Here is an 18,622-nt window from a genome sequence, read left to right as displayed (position 1 = left end):
CTGACAGGGCATCTTCTCCTCTTCCACAGCGCTTTTCTCGCAGAGATCGCGGCAGGGCGCTGGAAGCAGGGGTGCGGCTGGACTGGGCTGCTCACGGAGAGCTAAGGCCAGGGGGGTTTCATCTGAGACCAGCGGAGCTGAGGATGGATCTGTGGTCAGATGCCTCTTCGAAAATCGCCCTTCCCTCTCCCTCCAGAGTGTTAGAAGAAACTAAGAAGTAAAGCTTCTGAAGGGCTCCGAAGAGTACGTGGACTTGTTTGAGAAAGCCTGTGACTACAGGTGGTTGTCTCTTCCCCGCCGAGGAAGACGGTACCGAATTTGGGGGATGCACAGTAAATAGAAAAAGGCATCGCAACACTTTTAAATCAGTGACTGGCGACTGAAAAGGCACCACCGAGACCTCGGGCCGAGCCGAGCCGAGCCGGGCCGGGCCGAGCCGAGCCGAGCCGGGCCGAGCCGAGCCGGGCCGAGCCGAGCCGAGCCGAGCCGAGCCGGGCCGAGCCGAGCCGAGCCGGGCCGAGCCGAGCCGAGCCGAGCCGAGCCGGGCCGGGCCGAGCCGGGCCGAGCCGAGCCGAGCCGGGCCGAGCCGGGCCGAGCCGGGCCGAGCCGAGCCGGGCCGAGCCGGGCCGGGCCGAGCCGGGCCGAGCCGAGCCGAGCCGAGCCGAGCCGGGCCGGGCCGAGCCGGGCCGAGCCGAGCCGGGCCGGGCCGAGCCGGGCCGGGCCGAGCCGAGCCGGGCGCACGCCCCGCCCCAGGAAGCGCAGGGTTTAGCGGCCGGCCCGCGCCGCGATGCATTGTGGGGCGCAGCAGCAGAGCCAAGATGGCGGCCAGCAGGAGGCTGATGAAGGTAACAGCGCCGGGCAGGGCCGCCGGGCGGGCGGCCCAGGCTCCCGCCGCCGCCCCTCCGCCCCGGCCCCCTCCGGCAGCGCGGGGCCGCCTCCCCCGCCGCGCCCCGGCGGAGCGGCCTCCCCCGCGCCCCGCCGCGGCGCCCCGCGCCCGGGCGGCCGGAGCGGGAGCAGCCGGCACTTGGGCCGCGGCCGTGAGGGGCCGCGCCGCCCCCCCGCCGCCGCCGCCCCGCGCTCCGGCAGCGCCCCGCGGACCCGGCTGCCGCCCGGGGCTGGGCGGGGACGCCGGGCGGGCGCCGCGGGCCGCCCCGACCCCCTCGCTCGGGGGGCTCCAGGGTGACTAAGCAAAGAGGAAGGGACGGGGGGGGGAAGGAAACGCCGCCGCCCGGGGCCGGGGCATCCCCGGGGCGGCGGGAGGGCTCGGCGGCCCTGCCGGGGCAGGGCTCGGCGGGGAAGCGCCCTCTCCTCCCTCCCTCTCTGCGGGGGGAGGTTCGCCGCTCCCCCGCGCTCGCCCCGGTGAGGAACCGTCCCCAGGCGCCCGGGATGAAATAATTTCGTGGTTTCGGAGAGTAACCTCTTCCTTGTATGAGTAAGAGGTTTATTGCACAGAAACATGGACCTGGGTTCAGAAGTTTCTTCATTCGCTGCGGACGTGGTAATGTTTTTGTCTTCACTCTTACTTGTTCTGAACCCAGAACAGTGGATGATACTTGGAAATGGAAACTGGGCCCCAGCTGGGCTTAAACCAAGAGCACGTATAGTTTATGGTTAAATACCACTCGGGATTATGTTTCTCGTTATTTTCTTTGAGGAGGAAGCTACTTCTTAGGAGGAAAATAGTAAGCATTACCCCCAAAGCACACAAATTTATTTTATGTGCTGTATATAATTGCAAATTAACATTATAAACTGTAAGCAGCAAGGTTTGCCTAGGATACACTACATAGTGGCATAAAATTTATTCATCTGGAAAATGCTGTGGCAGAACCCAGATTTGCATGCAAAGTGCCTGTGAGGAAATCAATGGACTTTACAGACCAGTTCTGGGAAATGGAGGGGAAAGACCCTGTAACTGTTGAGCACTGTTTCAGCTTATTTAAAAACCTGCCCCTGTGGGGTGCAGAATAACCCTGCACTGGGATTTAACAGATACTTGGGTGATTCTGTTAAACTTAATCCTTTAATACCAGTTTTACAGCTGGCTTCAAGGACGTGGACCCCCAGTAGGGCTGGGATTTCACCAGGACATGTTCATGGCCCGTCCTGAAGTTGTGTTTCCTTGATGGTGCAGATATATGAATAACCATTATAACTTGGGTATTTTGGAGGAAACCAATAGCTCAGCAGTGCTCCTATAAGACTCATTTTGTTGGTTTAGATATTCTATGGAGCAATTAAATAGTAGATAGATTGTGTGCAGTGTCATTCATATATATTAAAAATCAGTAGGCATAAACCTTTAATTGTCCTTAAGGATCCTGGTGAGATGGAATTCATTTTTTATTTTGTTTTTGATAGCTCTATATTTTCTCAGGGTTTTAGTATCATAATCACCATGTCTGTTGCTTTATACGCAAATAAGGTTTCACTTAGTTTCAGTTATAAAATTATTTACTGTTTTTATAAGGTAGTTTTTTTGCCTGTTCTGAAATAATACATTAATTGTTCAAAAGCACATCACTACTACTCTGGTAGGAATAATATATATTTTCTTTTTTTTCATTAATTTAAAATAGAAAATGAGAATCTGAAAGGCAATAAAAATTGTTCTTAATATTTTCGGTGCCTCTTGCTTTTTAGCCCCCTCCTCATTTTTACTATACTTCTGAAACATTAGTTAGCACCTCAGTCTTTCACTAAAATACACTAAAAAGGAGTTTTGATAACGTGACCGTATGTTCTAGAAAATTGGTGTGGCAGTTGTTTCTCGAAACTTACCTCTTATATTTTCACTTTTGTTTTTGTTGCCTAATGTCTGTGGCTTGTTCACGTTTGTGTGGGTTTTATGCAGTCCGAGAGCTGTGGGCTGCTGTGTCCCACAGCTTGCAGAGGCTGTTAAATCAGCAGCTCCCTTCCTGCTCTGGGGATGGAGGCAGCCCAAAAGGCTCTGGGTTTGCCATTCATCTGGCAGGAACAAAGTAGAGCTCTCGTAGGGATGATGTCATCGGGATTGCTGCAGCATGATGTGAAGGTCCAGGCTCACGTGTGTATCAACCTAATAGCACTGTTAAAGTCCCAGATTCACAGGTCCATTTTGATTTAAAGTCTTTCATTGTTGAAGTTTTGCAATTGGGAAGAGTCTTTGGGGTGTCTTTGACAGGGTGTTGGAAGGATGAGTAATTATAACAAAAGGAAGTAGGGTTTTTCACTGTGTCAGTCAATTACCTTTAAAATAATTTAGGATAAGCATTAACTGTATCTTCTTTGAGCTAACTAATCAAGCTTGTCTTTGATAAATGAGACTAAACCATAAACCTTTTAAAGTTATATAAAATTAAGCAATTCCTGTTTCCTTAAGGTCTTGCCAACATTTTGAAGTACTGCATTTTTTCTGGACTCAAGTCATGCATCATAGTTATTTGTATTAATCACCATGGCTCAAAGAGACTGGATGCAGTACATCCAGAATAACTCACTGTCTGCCTGTAGAAAACTGGGAGTCGTGTCCACTGTGCAGGAGGGAATGGATGCCCTTTTCCAGTGGGGGAAGCCATTTGCATCTTCAGTTCACAAACCTCTGTGCAAAACAAGCATTACAAATTTTGCCAATATACTTGTGCCATTCGATTTTAAACATGAATTCAAGTCATAAAGACAACAAGATTGGCTTGTCATCTGAGAGTGTGTTTGAGCAGATCGCCTTCCCTAGGCCAAAGACCTTTTTTATGGCCCCTTTTTGTTGAGCTTTATCCCATCAAATAGTGCCACCTAACCAAAGTCTTCTCCCCTGATTCACAGCAGCTCTGTGGAGGTGTGCCCTTCCAGGAGTGCACTTAGCGTAGCAAAAGCGTGAAGTAAACAGGGCTAGTGACTCATATTCCAGTGACATCTGAGGTGGAGGTTTGATCTGTGAGCCACCATTACACCTCTTCAAAGAGCCCCAGTTGTTGAATCCTGACTCCTTGTGAAACGTGAAGGGTGGGAAAGAAGCAGTCTTTGTCAAGGATGTGATGTTGTAGACAGTCTCTCAGGGTTAAAACACACAAATATGGAGTGATTCTATTTAGGAGAGGATCTAAGGCTTCTCTTTGAAGGGGGTACTGGGCTTCATGGCCCTTTCTCACAGAAGGGAGATTGTCCCTTCCCGTGATGGGGAACACGGATCTCCTGGATACTTCAAGGAAAGGCTTTGCACAGTTGCCACCTACTAACGTTAAAGAAGCTGTTCCTCGTGCTGGATCTGTGGCTGAGTGCTGTGTGGGGAGGTGCAGAGGGAAGGCTGCTCTGGTGCTGGACACTCAGAGTGCTTGCAGGGGTAGTAGCATCTGGTGCTGAGCTGCACCTCCCACAGGGTGTCTGGGTGCTCCTGGAGAAGGCTCTGCTGCCCCAGGTGTGGAGCTGGGCCCTTCCATGGTGACTGCCTCAGATGGAGCTCAGCTGTCTGAAAGATCCATGCTTTGGTTTCCTGGTTTTTCGATGTTCAAAAGTATCTTTAGCAACAGAAAATGAAAACTAATTTAAAGAGTAAATAACACTTCACATAGGAAGTGAGATGTGTTGACAATTATTTTAATTTTATTGTTTTTACTCTGCTTCCATAGTTGCATAGTCAAACATTTATGCAACTGTTGAACTCCTCCATGATAAAACACAAACATGGGGCCGCACCCAGGTAGGTGGCCTGCAATCTTCAGGATGCTGTGGTCCTGTAAACACTGTAGTGCTCCCAAGTAAACGGGTTTTAAACAACTCTGATACTTGAAAAATAATTCTGGATTGATCCAAACTTCAGTTCTTAGTAACAATGGAAATATGGTTTTGAGCAACGTATGATTGTCCTTAGGCAGAAGTGAGACTATGGAAGCATTTTCCCTTTTTGAAACTGAGAATTGACAAAAGAATTTTTAATTAAATGAAAATACTTTGCCAAAAAGTAGATTTGCTCAGTCAATAAGACGTGAGTATACAGGGTTGCAAAGGAAACTTACTGCTGATTCTTAGGAGAACTAAATTCTGTTTCTGTTTTTGGTTGGATTTGTGATGGATTTTTTTTGTGTGGTAGAATCAGATTTTAAGGTGTTTTATTAATACTTCTCTGTACTGTAAATCCAGAAAGTGAAACTGGCCAGTTTCTGTTCAGTGTTTTGGAGCCTGTTTGACTTACAGGGATTTTTTAGAGAATGTATTCATAAACAGATAAATATAAGTTGTAATAATGATTTAGGGTTATTTCAGGAGGCTTTTTGTTTTATTTGTGAATTTAATAGTATTCTGGGCTTTAATGCAGAACTTACTAAAGTCAGTATGAGCTCTTACACTTATTCCCATATTCTCGGATTGCACTCTTACACATATTTGCCTTCACTGCATTTTTCTATCTGGCTTGGGTTTTTAGAGAAGTCCCAAAACTTGAAAGATGCATGGACAAAACAGTATCAGGTTTTTTGAAGGATTTAGCTACATTTTAAGCTGGTGCCACTTTTCTTTCTACTTTAAAACACTTAATTTTTTATTTGAACAGCCCAAATGATTACACAGTATTGAAAATGACAATTTTAAACCTTTAGTGGTTATATATGAGAAGTAGTATGTACTTTTATGACTACCTTCAGCATTACATGCTTGAAGATCAGGTGCCACCTCTGAAACAGCGTTTTCTCCATTTCATGTGCTGTGAATAACACTTTGTCCGAACATTTCCAAATTACAAACATCATCTCTCTTGAGAGCCCCATGAACTAAGACATTTCAGTTTTTCAAGTGGATAAACCAATGCACCAAGGTCACATGCAAGGTTGATAAAGGAGTGGGGAATGAAGATTGATTCAAATTCTTACCGCAGTCATCTAACTGGAGCGTTTAGTTACGCTCCTCCTGTGCTCCTTTAATTATGTTACTTGACAAAATTAAGGGGTGGAGGACAAGAAAAGGAATTAATCTATTTACTGTCTGCCTAGACTCATAAGTATTACTTTGAAATAAATATCTGGACTGTATCTTTTTACCTCATAGAGTAATTTTTGTCCCGTTGGAGTTGCTCTAGCCCGTGTTAAAGGTATTGTTAGCTTTTAATCTGTGCTGCTTTAAAGTATTTAGTAGCTCATTCACTTTTTTAACAGTACTTTTACACTGCAGTGTCTGCCTCCCTAGCCATGAGGCAGTTAGATCCTTATTATGGGTTTTGGCAGTTGCCAGAAGGAAAAAACCAAAACAACCTCCCCTCACACCCTTAAATTGTGAATGACCACTCTCGAAAGCGCGGCTTGTGTAGTGTTACACTGCCTTTGTGAGGAGAGTAATGGGGAAAGAGCTGTTTGTAAAGAACTCCACCACGGAGTTGATTCCTTTGGAGTGACATACACGACGTCTGAAACACTCCTAGTGTAAGAAAAGTAATTTCTAGTACAAGTTTCAATCTGTCTAAGGCCGGAGTTGAGGTGGCTGGATTGTCCCTGACCTCTGCAGTGCTGGCTGCGTGAGAGGCACGGAGCTGCCGCCTTTATCCCTGGTGTCCCTCGCGCAGCTGTCAGCTCCTCCCGCAGAAGGGCACGGTACGGGCCTGACACGCTCCAGTCATTACCACGGCTTTGATTTTGGAAGCGGTTTCCTGCAAAGGCCTCATATGTCATTTCAAAGAGGAAGATGGTCTGAATAATTTTTGTCTAGTTCCTTAGTGGCTCTGTACTGTTTAATTCCCTCTCTCATATAGTGGGCTTGAGAAAAAGTGGGAAACGATTTGCCTATTTATTTTAACTTTTCGTTGGTGGGATACAAGGTTTTACAATTTTATAATTATCTCCGTATGGGATTCTTGGACTTCTAAATTCAACATCCAGTTTTTTAAGCTGAATCTAACTATAAAATGTAGGTATTTAATTTTCCAGCAATGTGAAGCTATGCTTTTCTAATTTGTTGTATTAGTTTAAAAACATACCTGAATTATAGAGTTATAATCCTTCCTTTTTTTGCATCTGGACAATTGTTCTCTGGGCCAGCAGCAGTACAATACTGTTGTCTGAACCTGGGACAAAAGCTCCTGCATGGAAGCTGCAGTCCCACTGGGCATAATGGGGAAGATTTCTGTCATATGCATAATGTTTTTGCTATAGTAACTAGAAAATAGTCTAAAATCATTTTTCTTGCCTTCTTTTAGAGTGAAGGCACTTGTTATGATGCACGTTTATTCATGCTTAAATAACTACTGCTTAATTAGCTTATTTTGTCCCCAGTGTTTGATGTGATACATCTAGTGTGGAATGGAATTTATTCCTTTTACATGCTGTGGAGCAGTGGTTTGCCAGGACTTCACAGTTCTGTATGTGATGGGAGTGAGCAGCAAAACTCAGTTCAAAGCAAGTTCCTGACCCTGTCAGGACAGAGTCAGCGCAGGATCTGCCCAGCTCTCCTGAGCTGCTGCTTTGTGCAGGAGCACTCAAAGTAAGGCACTGTGGGGATTTGCACTCTGAGTTATGGTAAAGTGCCACTTAGAGCTGCAGTCGTAAAGGTTATTTTCTTTTGAATATTTTGGTTTGCTCTCTATCCCTATAAATATGCTTCATGGGATTATTTGGGGGGGGGGGGGCTTATGTTTTCCTGCTCTAAGGAAATGGGATAATCCTCTTAGCTCTTTTAAAAAAACACCCAAACTGTCTGTGACATTGCATAAATCGAGCAGCAGTGGAATTTGGGGATTAATCCATGGGTCTAGACTAAAAGGTCAGGGTTAGTGTCATGAAGATAGTGTTAGGCATCAATTCAGTATCCAAGTGTCCAAGGTTAAACTGTGTTCAGAGTATGCTCTTGCTTTAGTAGGTGCAGTGGGAAGGAATATAAATGTTCATTTGCTGATATGTGGCTGTCGTGATTTTGTTTCATGTGCATTTGGAATTCTCATTTCCCTTTGGGTTTGAATTTTGTCATGATGCTGAATTTATGCAAGAGGTTACTGCAGGTATTAAATCTGCCAGTCAAGTGCAGAAAGGTTTGATCCAAGATGAACATAGAGCTATTTTAGAAAACAAACCACAGACACTACAGCACTTATAGCAGGAAAACTGATCTTTTTTGTTTTCAATTGTGTAGTGCCTTTGCTTGTAATTGGTGGGTTTATCATAATTATATCCAGCCTAATTTTGCAAGACACCTGCACCCAGTGCAGAGCTGAGCTCTGTCAGAGCAACCCCAGTGCTGCTGTATAAGCAACATTTTTTCCTAACCTATGCAGCCACCAGGCATGTGCTGCAGCTTTGAAAGCACTGGGAAACTTTTATGTTTTGCTGTGGATGATTTTTGAATTCATATTTCATTGAATTCTCTTTAAAAATAAAACGGCAGAGTTCAACCACAAAGGACTGTAATTGTTGTAGAGGAAATAAAAGTGGAACTTTGAGGTGTTTCTTTTTAGGGCTTATGAAATACTCCAGGAAACAGTCCCTACAGTAGGGCTTATATGTCGTTTTAAATATAAAAATGCTGAAATACTTATTTTAGTGATAACTGGTTCATTAACTGGGTAAGAAGAGTTTAACTGGTGCAGAAAGATAACCTTGCTCAAGACTGATACAGATTTAAAGAGAGGAATCCTAGTGTGTACTGTAAGCTTTGAGATACTAAATAGAGAGAAAACTGAATCTTTTCAAGTTACTGCTCTAAACAAGGTTTGATTGATATTTTTCTGGGTTTGGATCAATTTAAGCTGTTCTTGCAGGAATTTGCTCATTTTCAGTTGAAATAATTGGCCTGTTCATTGGTTTTATCCCTGTTTAAAACTATTATGAAATAGTTCTTCCAAATCACTGTTCTCCTTCACACAAATCCTAAGATGTATTTTATTTCTGCACCTCTCAGTATTGTCAGTAGTCTGTTACCAAAGGCACTGATAGACATTTCAGATAGAACAGCAGTTTTAAATGTAGTTTTTTAATATTTCTGCTTCATTATGTCTATAATGATGTTAATAACAAGACATTTTTGTGTTTTCCTCATATATCAGAAAATAAGGGTCAAGAGTCTCAGAGAATTTTACTTTTTACAGGTGCAAAATTTTATTTCTTATTTGTGTGGGTTGCCACACCACTAATTAAAGAAAACCACATTGACCTTTAAGCATTTTGAAAAAATAAATGTGAGCATCTTGCTTAATACAATTATTAACTTACACTTAACACTTTGCTTTGCTTTTCAGGAGCTTGAAGAAATCCGCAAATGTGGAATGAAAAACTTCCGTAATATCCAGGTTGATGAAGCTAATTTATTGACCTGGCAAGGGCTTATTGTTCCTGTGAGTATAGACTACTCCTTATGAGCTTTAAAATAAAATGAGGATCATTTGTATCTCATAAATCCACAGCTCAGTGGTGCTGCTGGTGACCATGAAAGAATTCGTTATTGTAGGCCTGGGCTGACGCATGGCTGGAGCTCCGTGGTGGCACTGGGCTGCTGGGAGAGGTGTTGGAAGGGGAAGCAGTGAAGTTTGGTTTTACATTAAGCCTAAAGTACAAAATCTACATGATCATAGGAAAAAGAAAGGAAATATTAAATACTTTTACTCCTTAGTATGTACTTTTTTTTCATTTACTAGGTTTATTACTAGGATAAAACTGAGTATTGGGAAAAATTTGATGCAAGGAAAAGGTTTGGATTTTCTGAAGTGAGCTCTTTAAAAGAAAGTAGTATCTTTATTTAGGCATTAGTGCCAAAATAAACTTATTTCACTTAATTTTTTTTAGAGCACTGCAGTCTTCTTAGGGAATGCTTGATTGAAGTAGATAACCATTTTATTAGTTAAATAGAGAGGGATTTGTTACTAAGGGGAAAGCAGGAAATGTGATGTGTTGGTTTCTTGGTTGAAAGTCACTTGGATTTTCACCTCTTGTATTTCCCACAGCTGTGGCCCATAGCAGTGGGGAATGGCTGCCTTGGTTCTAAGAGCTATTTTTAGTCTGCAGCAATCGGGGTTGGGCCATGGGGGTAGCAGTTGTGGTTTTCTGTGGGTGGTGCCAAAAAGCCTCCCCAACCAGTGTAAGTCTGTCTTTTTATTATATGAGTAAGACTTGGAGACATCTCTGTAGCAGTGCTACATTAGTCAGAGGCTGCTCTGGAGCTCACATGGCACAGGCTGAGGTAATGGCTGGGCGTTTACACTTTAAATGCTGTGGAATATATCAAGTTTGCTGTTTACTTACGTGCCTGCAAGTGACTCCTTGGAGTGGCTGACACTACTCCTGCAAACAAAGCAAGTGGCATCTGACACTGAAATTTGACAGAGCTGAGGAACAACTAGCTTTAATCAGTCACTTTGTGCTTCATGTGTAACAGTTTAGTGCTTTGATAATACTTTGAAGCAGTAGAAGGTTGGTAAATATGACTAATAAAACAAAATACTTGTTTGCTCCTGTTAAGATTAGGAATGTGTGGTGTACAGCAGCTATTTTTAACAGTTTCTGCTCGACAGAGGATGAGCGTGGTGTTTGTTTTGCAAAGCTTTGCAGCATCACAAGTGTTTAAATGTTGGTGCAGTGAATGGTGCTCCAGACCCACCTTTTGATTTGTAGTATGTCCTGTTACAGGGGAAATAGCCTCAAATTCACTGCTGGTATAGTCAAAGGAGAATTTTGTTATGAAATTACACTTCCTATAGTAATTTCAAATTTGTTCTTTGTGTTTAAAGAGTAGTGTAAGTTTTTATTCTGAGGTTATGCTATAGATGTTTTAGTGTTACAGTTGATGGCTCATAAATGCAATACATGAGCTCAATGAAAGTTAAACTTTTTTCTCTGTGTTTTTGCTTCACATGCTGTTCCCATTTTAGCAAATGTTCTTACTTAGGGTTTAAAGACACATACTTCAGTAGGACTAACCAGTTACTGACTATTAAACACTATAACTGGGCATTTTTTGGTCAGCTGCTTAATGAAGGTGTGAAAGATAATGCATATTATTTTTAATAGTGTTCATACAGAATTACTTGAAAGATAGGTGGCAGTAAAGGTGGGCAGTAAAGCTTTAAAAGCTCTTGTTTGTAACATATTTGGTTCTTCAGAACAAATGTTAGTTTTTAAGGGTGTTCACTCAATTAAGAAGCAAATTAAAGATACTTGGTCAACTTCTTTTCCTGTTCTAGATTGTAGAATGAAGTAGTTTGTGTCCTGTGGGTGGCCAAGGTACCCTATTTGTTTGATTTCAACATCAAAACAAGACAATGTAGCCTGGGCTCCTTGTTCATGTAAGAGGCACAGTGAAGAAAATGGAGGTTTTTAAGGCAGGTCACTTCTTGTGTCAGTTCACTGGACATCCTCACAAATTACAGCACGTGATAGGGGCAAGAACAATTGAGCTATGGGGGTAGAGGGCAGCGACTGCCTAAGTTGTCACCACCACCACCACTGCTGTAGTTGCCTCTCCCCCTAGGAGAAACTGTGCTGTATTTCTTACAAACACACAACCAAATTCTTCACATGGATAAGCCTAAAATTAAATGTTTTCTGTCAACATATATTTTAATAGAACACTCCCCACCCCCAAGTATTGATAAATTATGGACTGGAATTGATTGCAGGGAAGGGTCTGGTTGCTAATGAAGAATGTGTGCGATTATACTTTACACCAACTGGAAACTCTCATCCTTTGATTCTTGTTCTCAGAGTGTTTGGAAAAGCTTCATTCTATAGTTACTGTTTTCAGTGCAGAATAGTATTTTCATAGGCTTTAAATGTAGCAGTGGTTTATTTTTGTTCTGCCTCTCTTGTGCAGTATCTGAAGCATCAGTATCAATAGTCTAACAGGTTTTTCTAAGTGAAATTCTGGGCATTGTTTTTTCTCTTTCAGCCTGAAGAACTGCTTTGCTCACTTCACAGTTCTCTCATCCTGCTCCTTCAAAACTGATCTGATAAGAGTGGGTGCTAAAGCTGCATACAAATTCAGAATGTTCTCATCAGCAAACACAGTGAATATCTATCTTTAGTACCAATGAATGCTCAGCAGATTTTTGCGTAGTCAGCACAAAAACGTTCTCGAAACATTTAGTGAGATCTGACAAACCAAATTGCTTTGCTGTTCATGCCACCACGTTGTGAGACACACAAAATAACTGTTCAGAAACCCACTTCCCTTGTCAGGTTTGCTGTTTGTGTCTTGGAAAGGTTTTACTATGTTTTTTGAAACACAAAGCTGAGAATAAAATTACTTACTAGAGAGGTCCTTGGGTTGGATGTAAATGGAGCTGAATGCTTTTTTACCCATAGAAATGTAGGACAATGGCAACCTGCTTTATCCAGGGTGGATGCAAACGTGCAGGATGTATTGCCTCTCACATGGGTTTTGATGTCTCCTGACACATAAACCTGGCAGTAGTGTTGGTAGAAAATGCCTTTCAAAGAGGTCATTCAAGAGATCGATGAAATCCATGTCTGTACTATGCTGCTTTCACTTGTGTCCATTAGCATGTGCCACACTGTTGACATTCTGCCTTCTTGTTGCAGGACAATCCTCCATATGATAAAGGAGCCTTCAGAATTGAAATCAACTTCCCAGCAGAATATCCATTCAAACCTCCTAAGATTACATTTAAAACAAAGATCTATCACCCTAACATCGATGAAAAGGGGCAGGTTTGTCTGCCAGTAATTAGTGCTGAAAACTGGAAGCCAGCAACCAAAACTGACCAAGGTAGGACTCCATGTGGAGGAAGAACTGGGTATTGAGAAACTTTGCAGAGTGTTTGACTTTAAAACTAATAATGTTTCACTTGTCAGTTTCCCAGTGCTCTGAGGGTATATTCATTGTAAGGTTTATGTCATGTATCGCGTGTGTTGAGCACAGAGTACAACTTGTGGAATCTCATTTTGTTACTGGAATGGGAGGTACTGGCACTGAAGTGGCATTTCTGTCTCCAGGAAACCACAAAACTCTTCATGACTAATGAGTTTATTAAGGAAGTGTCCTCAGCATACTTGAAAATTTTGCTGGTAGTATGTGTGGGGTTTATTCTATGTTTCTTTTTAAACAGTGACTTTAGAATCCAGAGGTGTTCAGTAAATTCCTGGATGTTTGAAAGAAAGGGTCTAAAACCTCAAGGCTTTGCATATTTTATAATCTGCCATGTGATTTGAACATATGGCTTGAAATACCATGGGAGTCATAAACAAAATCTGAGAAAATATTACAGATTAACTTCTAGGTCTTAAAAGATCATTGCTGTCGGGCTTGCTGTGTAGAGTGTCTTTGATAAGAATGTAAATATTGTAAAGACAAAGGGTTTGTCAGGGTCTGTGGCAGACTTAAGTGTAATATAAGTATGGCTTTTTCCTGTTGTTGCTTGCATGAGTTGTTGGGGTGAGAACTTTGTGTTATCTGGCAGGTAATGATTGTTGAATATTAAGCTTTTATTATTATACATAGAGAAAGCAAACATCCTTGCAAAAAAACGCTTATTTTTTAAGAGTATTAATTCAAATGAGTAGCTGTTTAGGGCAGTGCTAGAGCTTCAGTGACAGTGAAGTATCTTGTTCCATAAAAGAAAATACTTCTCCCTTCCAGGCTGTTCTTAAAGGTTATTTTCACATGATCTGTGTTCCTGATAGGAAACAATGCTGTACTTAAGATATCTTTTTTCTGTTTATCCCTGCATGCTAAAAAAAGTACTTCTAGTTGTGTGATCTTGCCAAAGACAAAACAGAAAAATTGTAGTTGTTTTAGAAAGAGATGAAGCAGCTGAATGTTTGTGAACATGGAGGTGGCAGCAGAAAGAACCTTTGAAATAGGACAGCCGAGATCTTAGATTTGTTGTAGATTTATCCCTGATTATACAGGACAAAGACCCTCAGGAGAGATGAGATGGAAAGAACATGTGGAAGGTTTCTGTTCTGTTCCACACCTGAGCAGCTCTCTTGGTGCTATCAGCCTTTGCTAGTTAACTAAAGGACTTACATGTCTCTACCCAGCTTGAAAAACAAGCTGTCATTAGCTGGAACTACTGAAACACTTGTTTGCATGCAGAAAATAGTCAGTGTCTCCCTGAGAAGTAGGGAGACTTTTATCTGAGAGAGTGAATAAAAGCTGTGCTAAAATCAGAATTCTGAACCAATCCTGGCTATCAAAATACTGCAAATCTCACATGTTCTGCTGTGTTGTGGTTTTTTGTCTTAACTCTTTCTTCAAGTTGTTTTAGTGTCAACATCTGTTGCTACTACATGGTTGTATGAACCTGTGACAATATTACTAAAACCCTACTTAAATGTCTATTCTTTTTCCTTCAGATTTCTTCTTCACTGAAAAATCACTCCTAGCTTTTCTCAGTGCAATAATGTGACATCATTAGTACAGCATCAAAGTGATTGGTTTTGTTCATGCAGGTGTCAAAAAAGTGAAGCAATTAAGTTCATCATAAATCACTAACTTACCTTTTGCATACTAAATGTGCATCATACTGCTGCACTCTTTGTTAATTTATACTTAATATTAAAAACAACTGTTAATGGCAGGATAGTTTTCAAACTCTGTGGCTATTGAGGCAGTTCCTCTTCTGCCAGGCCTGTTTTTTCTGGCTTGTTACTTGTTACTAAGGTTATTGAAGACACATTTTCTCTGTAGTGTTTTTGCATGCTTTGCTTAGTGAGGAGGGATTGCCACTCAGTTTTTTTGCTGGTTTCTGCTGTTTTCATCAATGTGATGGCACTTGTTGTAAGGCCAGGACTGGTGAGTTACTGTGAAGGAAGCTGGTATCAATTCTACATTCCTTAGATAGTTTGTTGCAGTTTAAACTTGGATTTGTGGTAAGAAATGCTCCTGTTTAGCAGTTTAGAGACTAATGTCAGATTTGAGCATTGCTTTGAGTATTTGTTTTGAGGTTTGTTCATGGGTGGAAAAGACTGAGATCAATGCCCCAAAGTCACTCTGGTGTTCCAGCATCTGCTGGAGTGACCATGATTGTCTGAGCTTGCATTCCTGCCCAGAGAAAAATGTAGCAGTAAATGGCACTGTGGGGTGTGAGGTTCACTGTGTAAATGTCAGGTGCACTTCCATTTCCTGAAGAATGACTTTTCTTCAGAAAGTGACAGGGACATTTGTGACATGGCTGTGAGCTCCTTGCCACTCTCACCCCATTGTTTACCCAGTACATCTCCACTGGTGCCTGCCTTGGGAAGTTGAGAGTAAAGGGAAGACATGCCTGCTGTTCATAGGAGAAGTAAGAATCATAGGGAAATAAAGCTGGGAAAAAGGGTTTCCAGAAGAGAGTCTGTCACAGCTGCCTCCCTGTGACAGGTGTTGGGAAATGCTTCGTGGTGCAAATTCCATCTTTACCAAATCCCTTCAGTGAACCTTTCTTAGAACTTTGATTCGTTCTCAGCTGTAGGAGAGGATTTTAGATGGGATGCCAATTACATGGGAAATCATTTGTAGTGCACTTTGGTCTCTATTCATGTTGATTTTATTTACAAATACAATTTTCTGGTGTTCATTCAAGGTCATTGAGCTAAATCTTGGCATATCACTGCAGCTTACTCATGCCCTGCGCTTGAAAAGGCCTGAGATTTATGGGGATGTATTTAAATGCAGTTAAAGCTCTTTCCTTACAGGGGAATTTTGCTTACAGTTTGATTTTTAAAAATTAACCATCTAAGTGTCTGACAGTATTTATACTTCTTTTGACAGTAATCCAGTCCCTCATAGCACTGGTGAATGATCCACAGCCCGAGCACCCCCTCCGGGCTGACCTAGCTGAAGAATACTCTAAGGACCGTAAAAAATTCTGTAAGAACGCTGAAGAGTTTACAAAGAAATATGGTGAAAAGCGACCAGTGGACTAAAATCTGACACAAGTGCTGTCAGCAACCTATGATAGAAGATCGGAGCAGTGCATTTGAGACACCCCGTAAAGCAGGACTCTATGGAAAATTGACAAGTGCCACCTTTCGGTGTGAACTTGTGGCTGTTACTAACTTTCTACAGTTTTCTTAATCAAAAGTGGGCTAGGTAACCTGTAAAGAAAGGATTAAAATTTAAGATGTTCTAGTTCTGCTTTCTTTGTTTAAAAATCACTGCTTCAATATACTTTAAAGTATGCTGTTTTCTTTTTCTTGTCAGAATTTATCAAAAATATCTTAGACTTATATTCTGCCCTTAAATTGAAAAGGTTGTGGCTGTCATTTCTTATTTTTCCTTGCAGTTCCCACTATCTTGAGTTCATTCATTGAATTTTAACCCCCTCCTCAAAGTGATGTCTTAGGAAAAATATCCCAGTTCCGGCAGAAAATGATTGAGTGTTTGGCAGTTTCGTTTACTTTTCTTTCTAAATGTTGCACTGTGCTTTGTGGGACTTGTTGCAAGTTCCCCTGAACGTCAGTTTGTAACATAATAAACAAAATCCAACCCACAAAACCAATCAGAAATAATGTCTGGGTCTGATGTAAATCTGGCCAATGTCTATTAAATGGGGAAACCCAAGTTTTTGTGTGCATCATTGAATTAGAATATGGCTTATGTTCTGCTCTTGGAAAACTTCAGAAAAAAATCTGTAGCAAACAAGTAGTAGAATGTGATTGCAAACTTCCTTCACTTCTATCTTTAATACCTATGCAGAGTAGTGGGAAACATGCACAGAACAACATTGCAACCAATCCAGGAGAGTTCCAGAAATTGGGGACCAAGAGGTACCAAAGTGACAAACTGTCTTCTGAGTTTAAAATCATTATTTTGGAAGCGTTAATTTTGAATTCAGGAACTAAATCTGACAGCACTGCTGTCCTCTCTGAACGTTTTCCCTCAGAATGCGTCAGGAGCATCTGTGTTTGTGGGACGGCCCTTGAGCTGTTGCCAGCCCCAGCACCGCTGCGAGGCCAGGCCTGAGCAATAAGGTGTGACAGAGTGTGCTTGGCTGCTGCTGTGTTCAGCACACGGCGCAGGGGATTTAGTGGGTGTTCAGTGTCAGTGGAGCTTCATCAGCCTCATCGGGCAGAGCCGTCCTGCAGCTGCCCCAGGGCACTCCTGCGCGTGCTGAAGGAAAGGAAAGGGAGCCCTTTCTGTTCAGAGCTGAGCATCCTTTGCTGTGTCTCTGCTGCTTCTGCTGCCTTTCCTCCCCAGCCCAGAACGTGATCCTAGCTCCACAGTCAAACTGCCACACAGTCAACCTGCTGTCTCCCCTTCTGCAGCTGGGGTCTGCTACTGAGTGAATGGATTATTTCCAGAAATCCATCGGTATCTGGGAGCACATATCATTTCAATGTGCAGGAAGCAGAGTTGAAAAAACCCTGACACCTAGGTGGTTGCCTGTACTCTTAAATTCAGTTTTAATACAGCCTCTGCAACCTTTCAGTACTAGTGTGTCAAGCAGTAGATCTCTCTTGGTTTTGTCTTGTGTATTCGCTATTTCCTTATTCGTCCCTCTCCTCTGGCTTTCATTTCCAATTTAGTGTAAACAATGACAGCCCAGTACCTCACCTCTGTTGAAAGTAAATTTTTTTATGAGTTAGGGAGCTAAGAAATTTTATGTTTAAGTGTTCTTAGACAGATTCTTTGGCAGGTAAATAAAGTTAAACCACATTCACCTTATTTACGGAAACTTGCATTTCCTAAGTGTTTTCAGGCTTGTGAGAGCACTATTACCAAATTTTCACATCTTTGTGTCTTCATTTGCAGAAAGTTGGTACTGATTTTGTTTCATTTACGCTCACTCGGATTCATAATAAAATAATGCCAAATTATCTGTCAAACTGAAGTGTGTAACTTCTGCATCACCTGAGTCACTGTACCTTTGATCATGTCTGTTGGCATGGAAACTTACCATTCTCTAAATTTTATTTGGAACAAAACTGTAGCACTAGTTTGCTGCCCTCGTTGCTACTCAATAGTTACTCTGTGGTTGTAAAAGCCTCTCAGGTCAAAGACTGCGCCTGTCTGCCTGGCTGTGATCGGATGCCGCGGGAAGGGACGGAAGGGCTGCGCGATGGCAGAAACTCCGGCTGAGCCGCACCAGCCGCTCCCATCCAGCTGCAGAGGTCACACGAAGACAGATCTCGCTATCAGTTCTCTTGGTGTGTTCTTCATAGTCCAATTGCTAAACTGGGAGACGTGTAAACAAAGTGCTGGCGCGTGTCTGGGGCAGCCTCTGAACAAAGGGATCCGGCACCTGTGTGGCTGAAGGCTGAGGAGGAGAAATCAAAGTGTGAAGTCCTATGATAACTCAGGAAATCAAGCTCTTGTTCTCTCTGGTTCCCTAAGCCATGCTGAATTTTAAACGTGCAGTTGAACATCCACAATGAAAGCAGCGCACTGGTGAAACTACACCCAGGAGTACTGGTATAGGCTTTCTGCAAGTCCATTCTGCTACCCTAATAAAAATTGCTCTCAAAGGCTTTGTGGCATGGTTTTATTTTCACAGAGGTCTGGGAATTAACTGGGATTGTAGTAGTGTTTTAATTTCAACTTGGGTTGTCTTCAAAGCTTTCACAGAACTACTGAGAAATTTCCTTATCTCCCTATATGTTATGCAATTGAAAGGTTCCCTATTGAGTAGTCTTTTAGTAGTTCATTATTCATTTTTTTAATTAAACCTAAATTTGGGGTTTAATGCTCTTCATTTAAAAATAATGAATTTACAAAAACTGTTTTTCACAGTACGGTG

General features: G+C 42.3%; 1 protein-coding gene across 2 annotated transcripts; it reads left to right on the top strand.

Moving 5' to 3' along the window:
* The first annotated feature begins 748 nt into the window (after window positions 1–748).
* On the top strand, window positions 749–18,350 carry UBE2L3 (ubiquitin conjugating enzyme E2 L3). Of its 2 annotated transcripts, none has more exons than XM_053959205.1 (4): window positions 749–845; window positions 9,188–9,283; window positions 12,483–12,669; window positions 15,655–18,350. In XM_053959205.1, exons 1-4 carry the CDS (start codon window positions 819–821, stop codon window positions 15,807–15,809), a joined length of 465 nt encoding a protein of 154 aa, XP_053815180.1. In that variant the 5' UTR covers window positions 749–818; the 3' UTR covers window positions 15,810–18,350. The 2 variants fall into 2 exon arrangements, with proteins under 2 accessions (XP_053815180.1, XP_053815179.1); XM_053959204.1 differs by lacking the exon at window positions 749–845 and adding an exon at window positions 1,442–1,498.
* The last annotated feature ends 272 nt before the right edge of the window (window positions 18,351–18,622 follow it).

The sequence above is a fragment of the Vidua chalybeata genome, chromosome 18 (assembly GCF_026979565.1).
Source record: "Vidua chalybeata isolate OUT-0048 chromosome 18, bVidCha1 merged haplotype, whole genome shotgun sequence".
Taxonomy (NCBI): Eukaryota; Metazoa; Chordata; class Aves; order Passeriformes; family Viduidae; genus Vidua; species Vidua chalybeata.
This window is presented reverse-complemented; position numbering and strand designations above follow the sequence as displayed.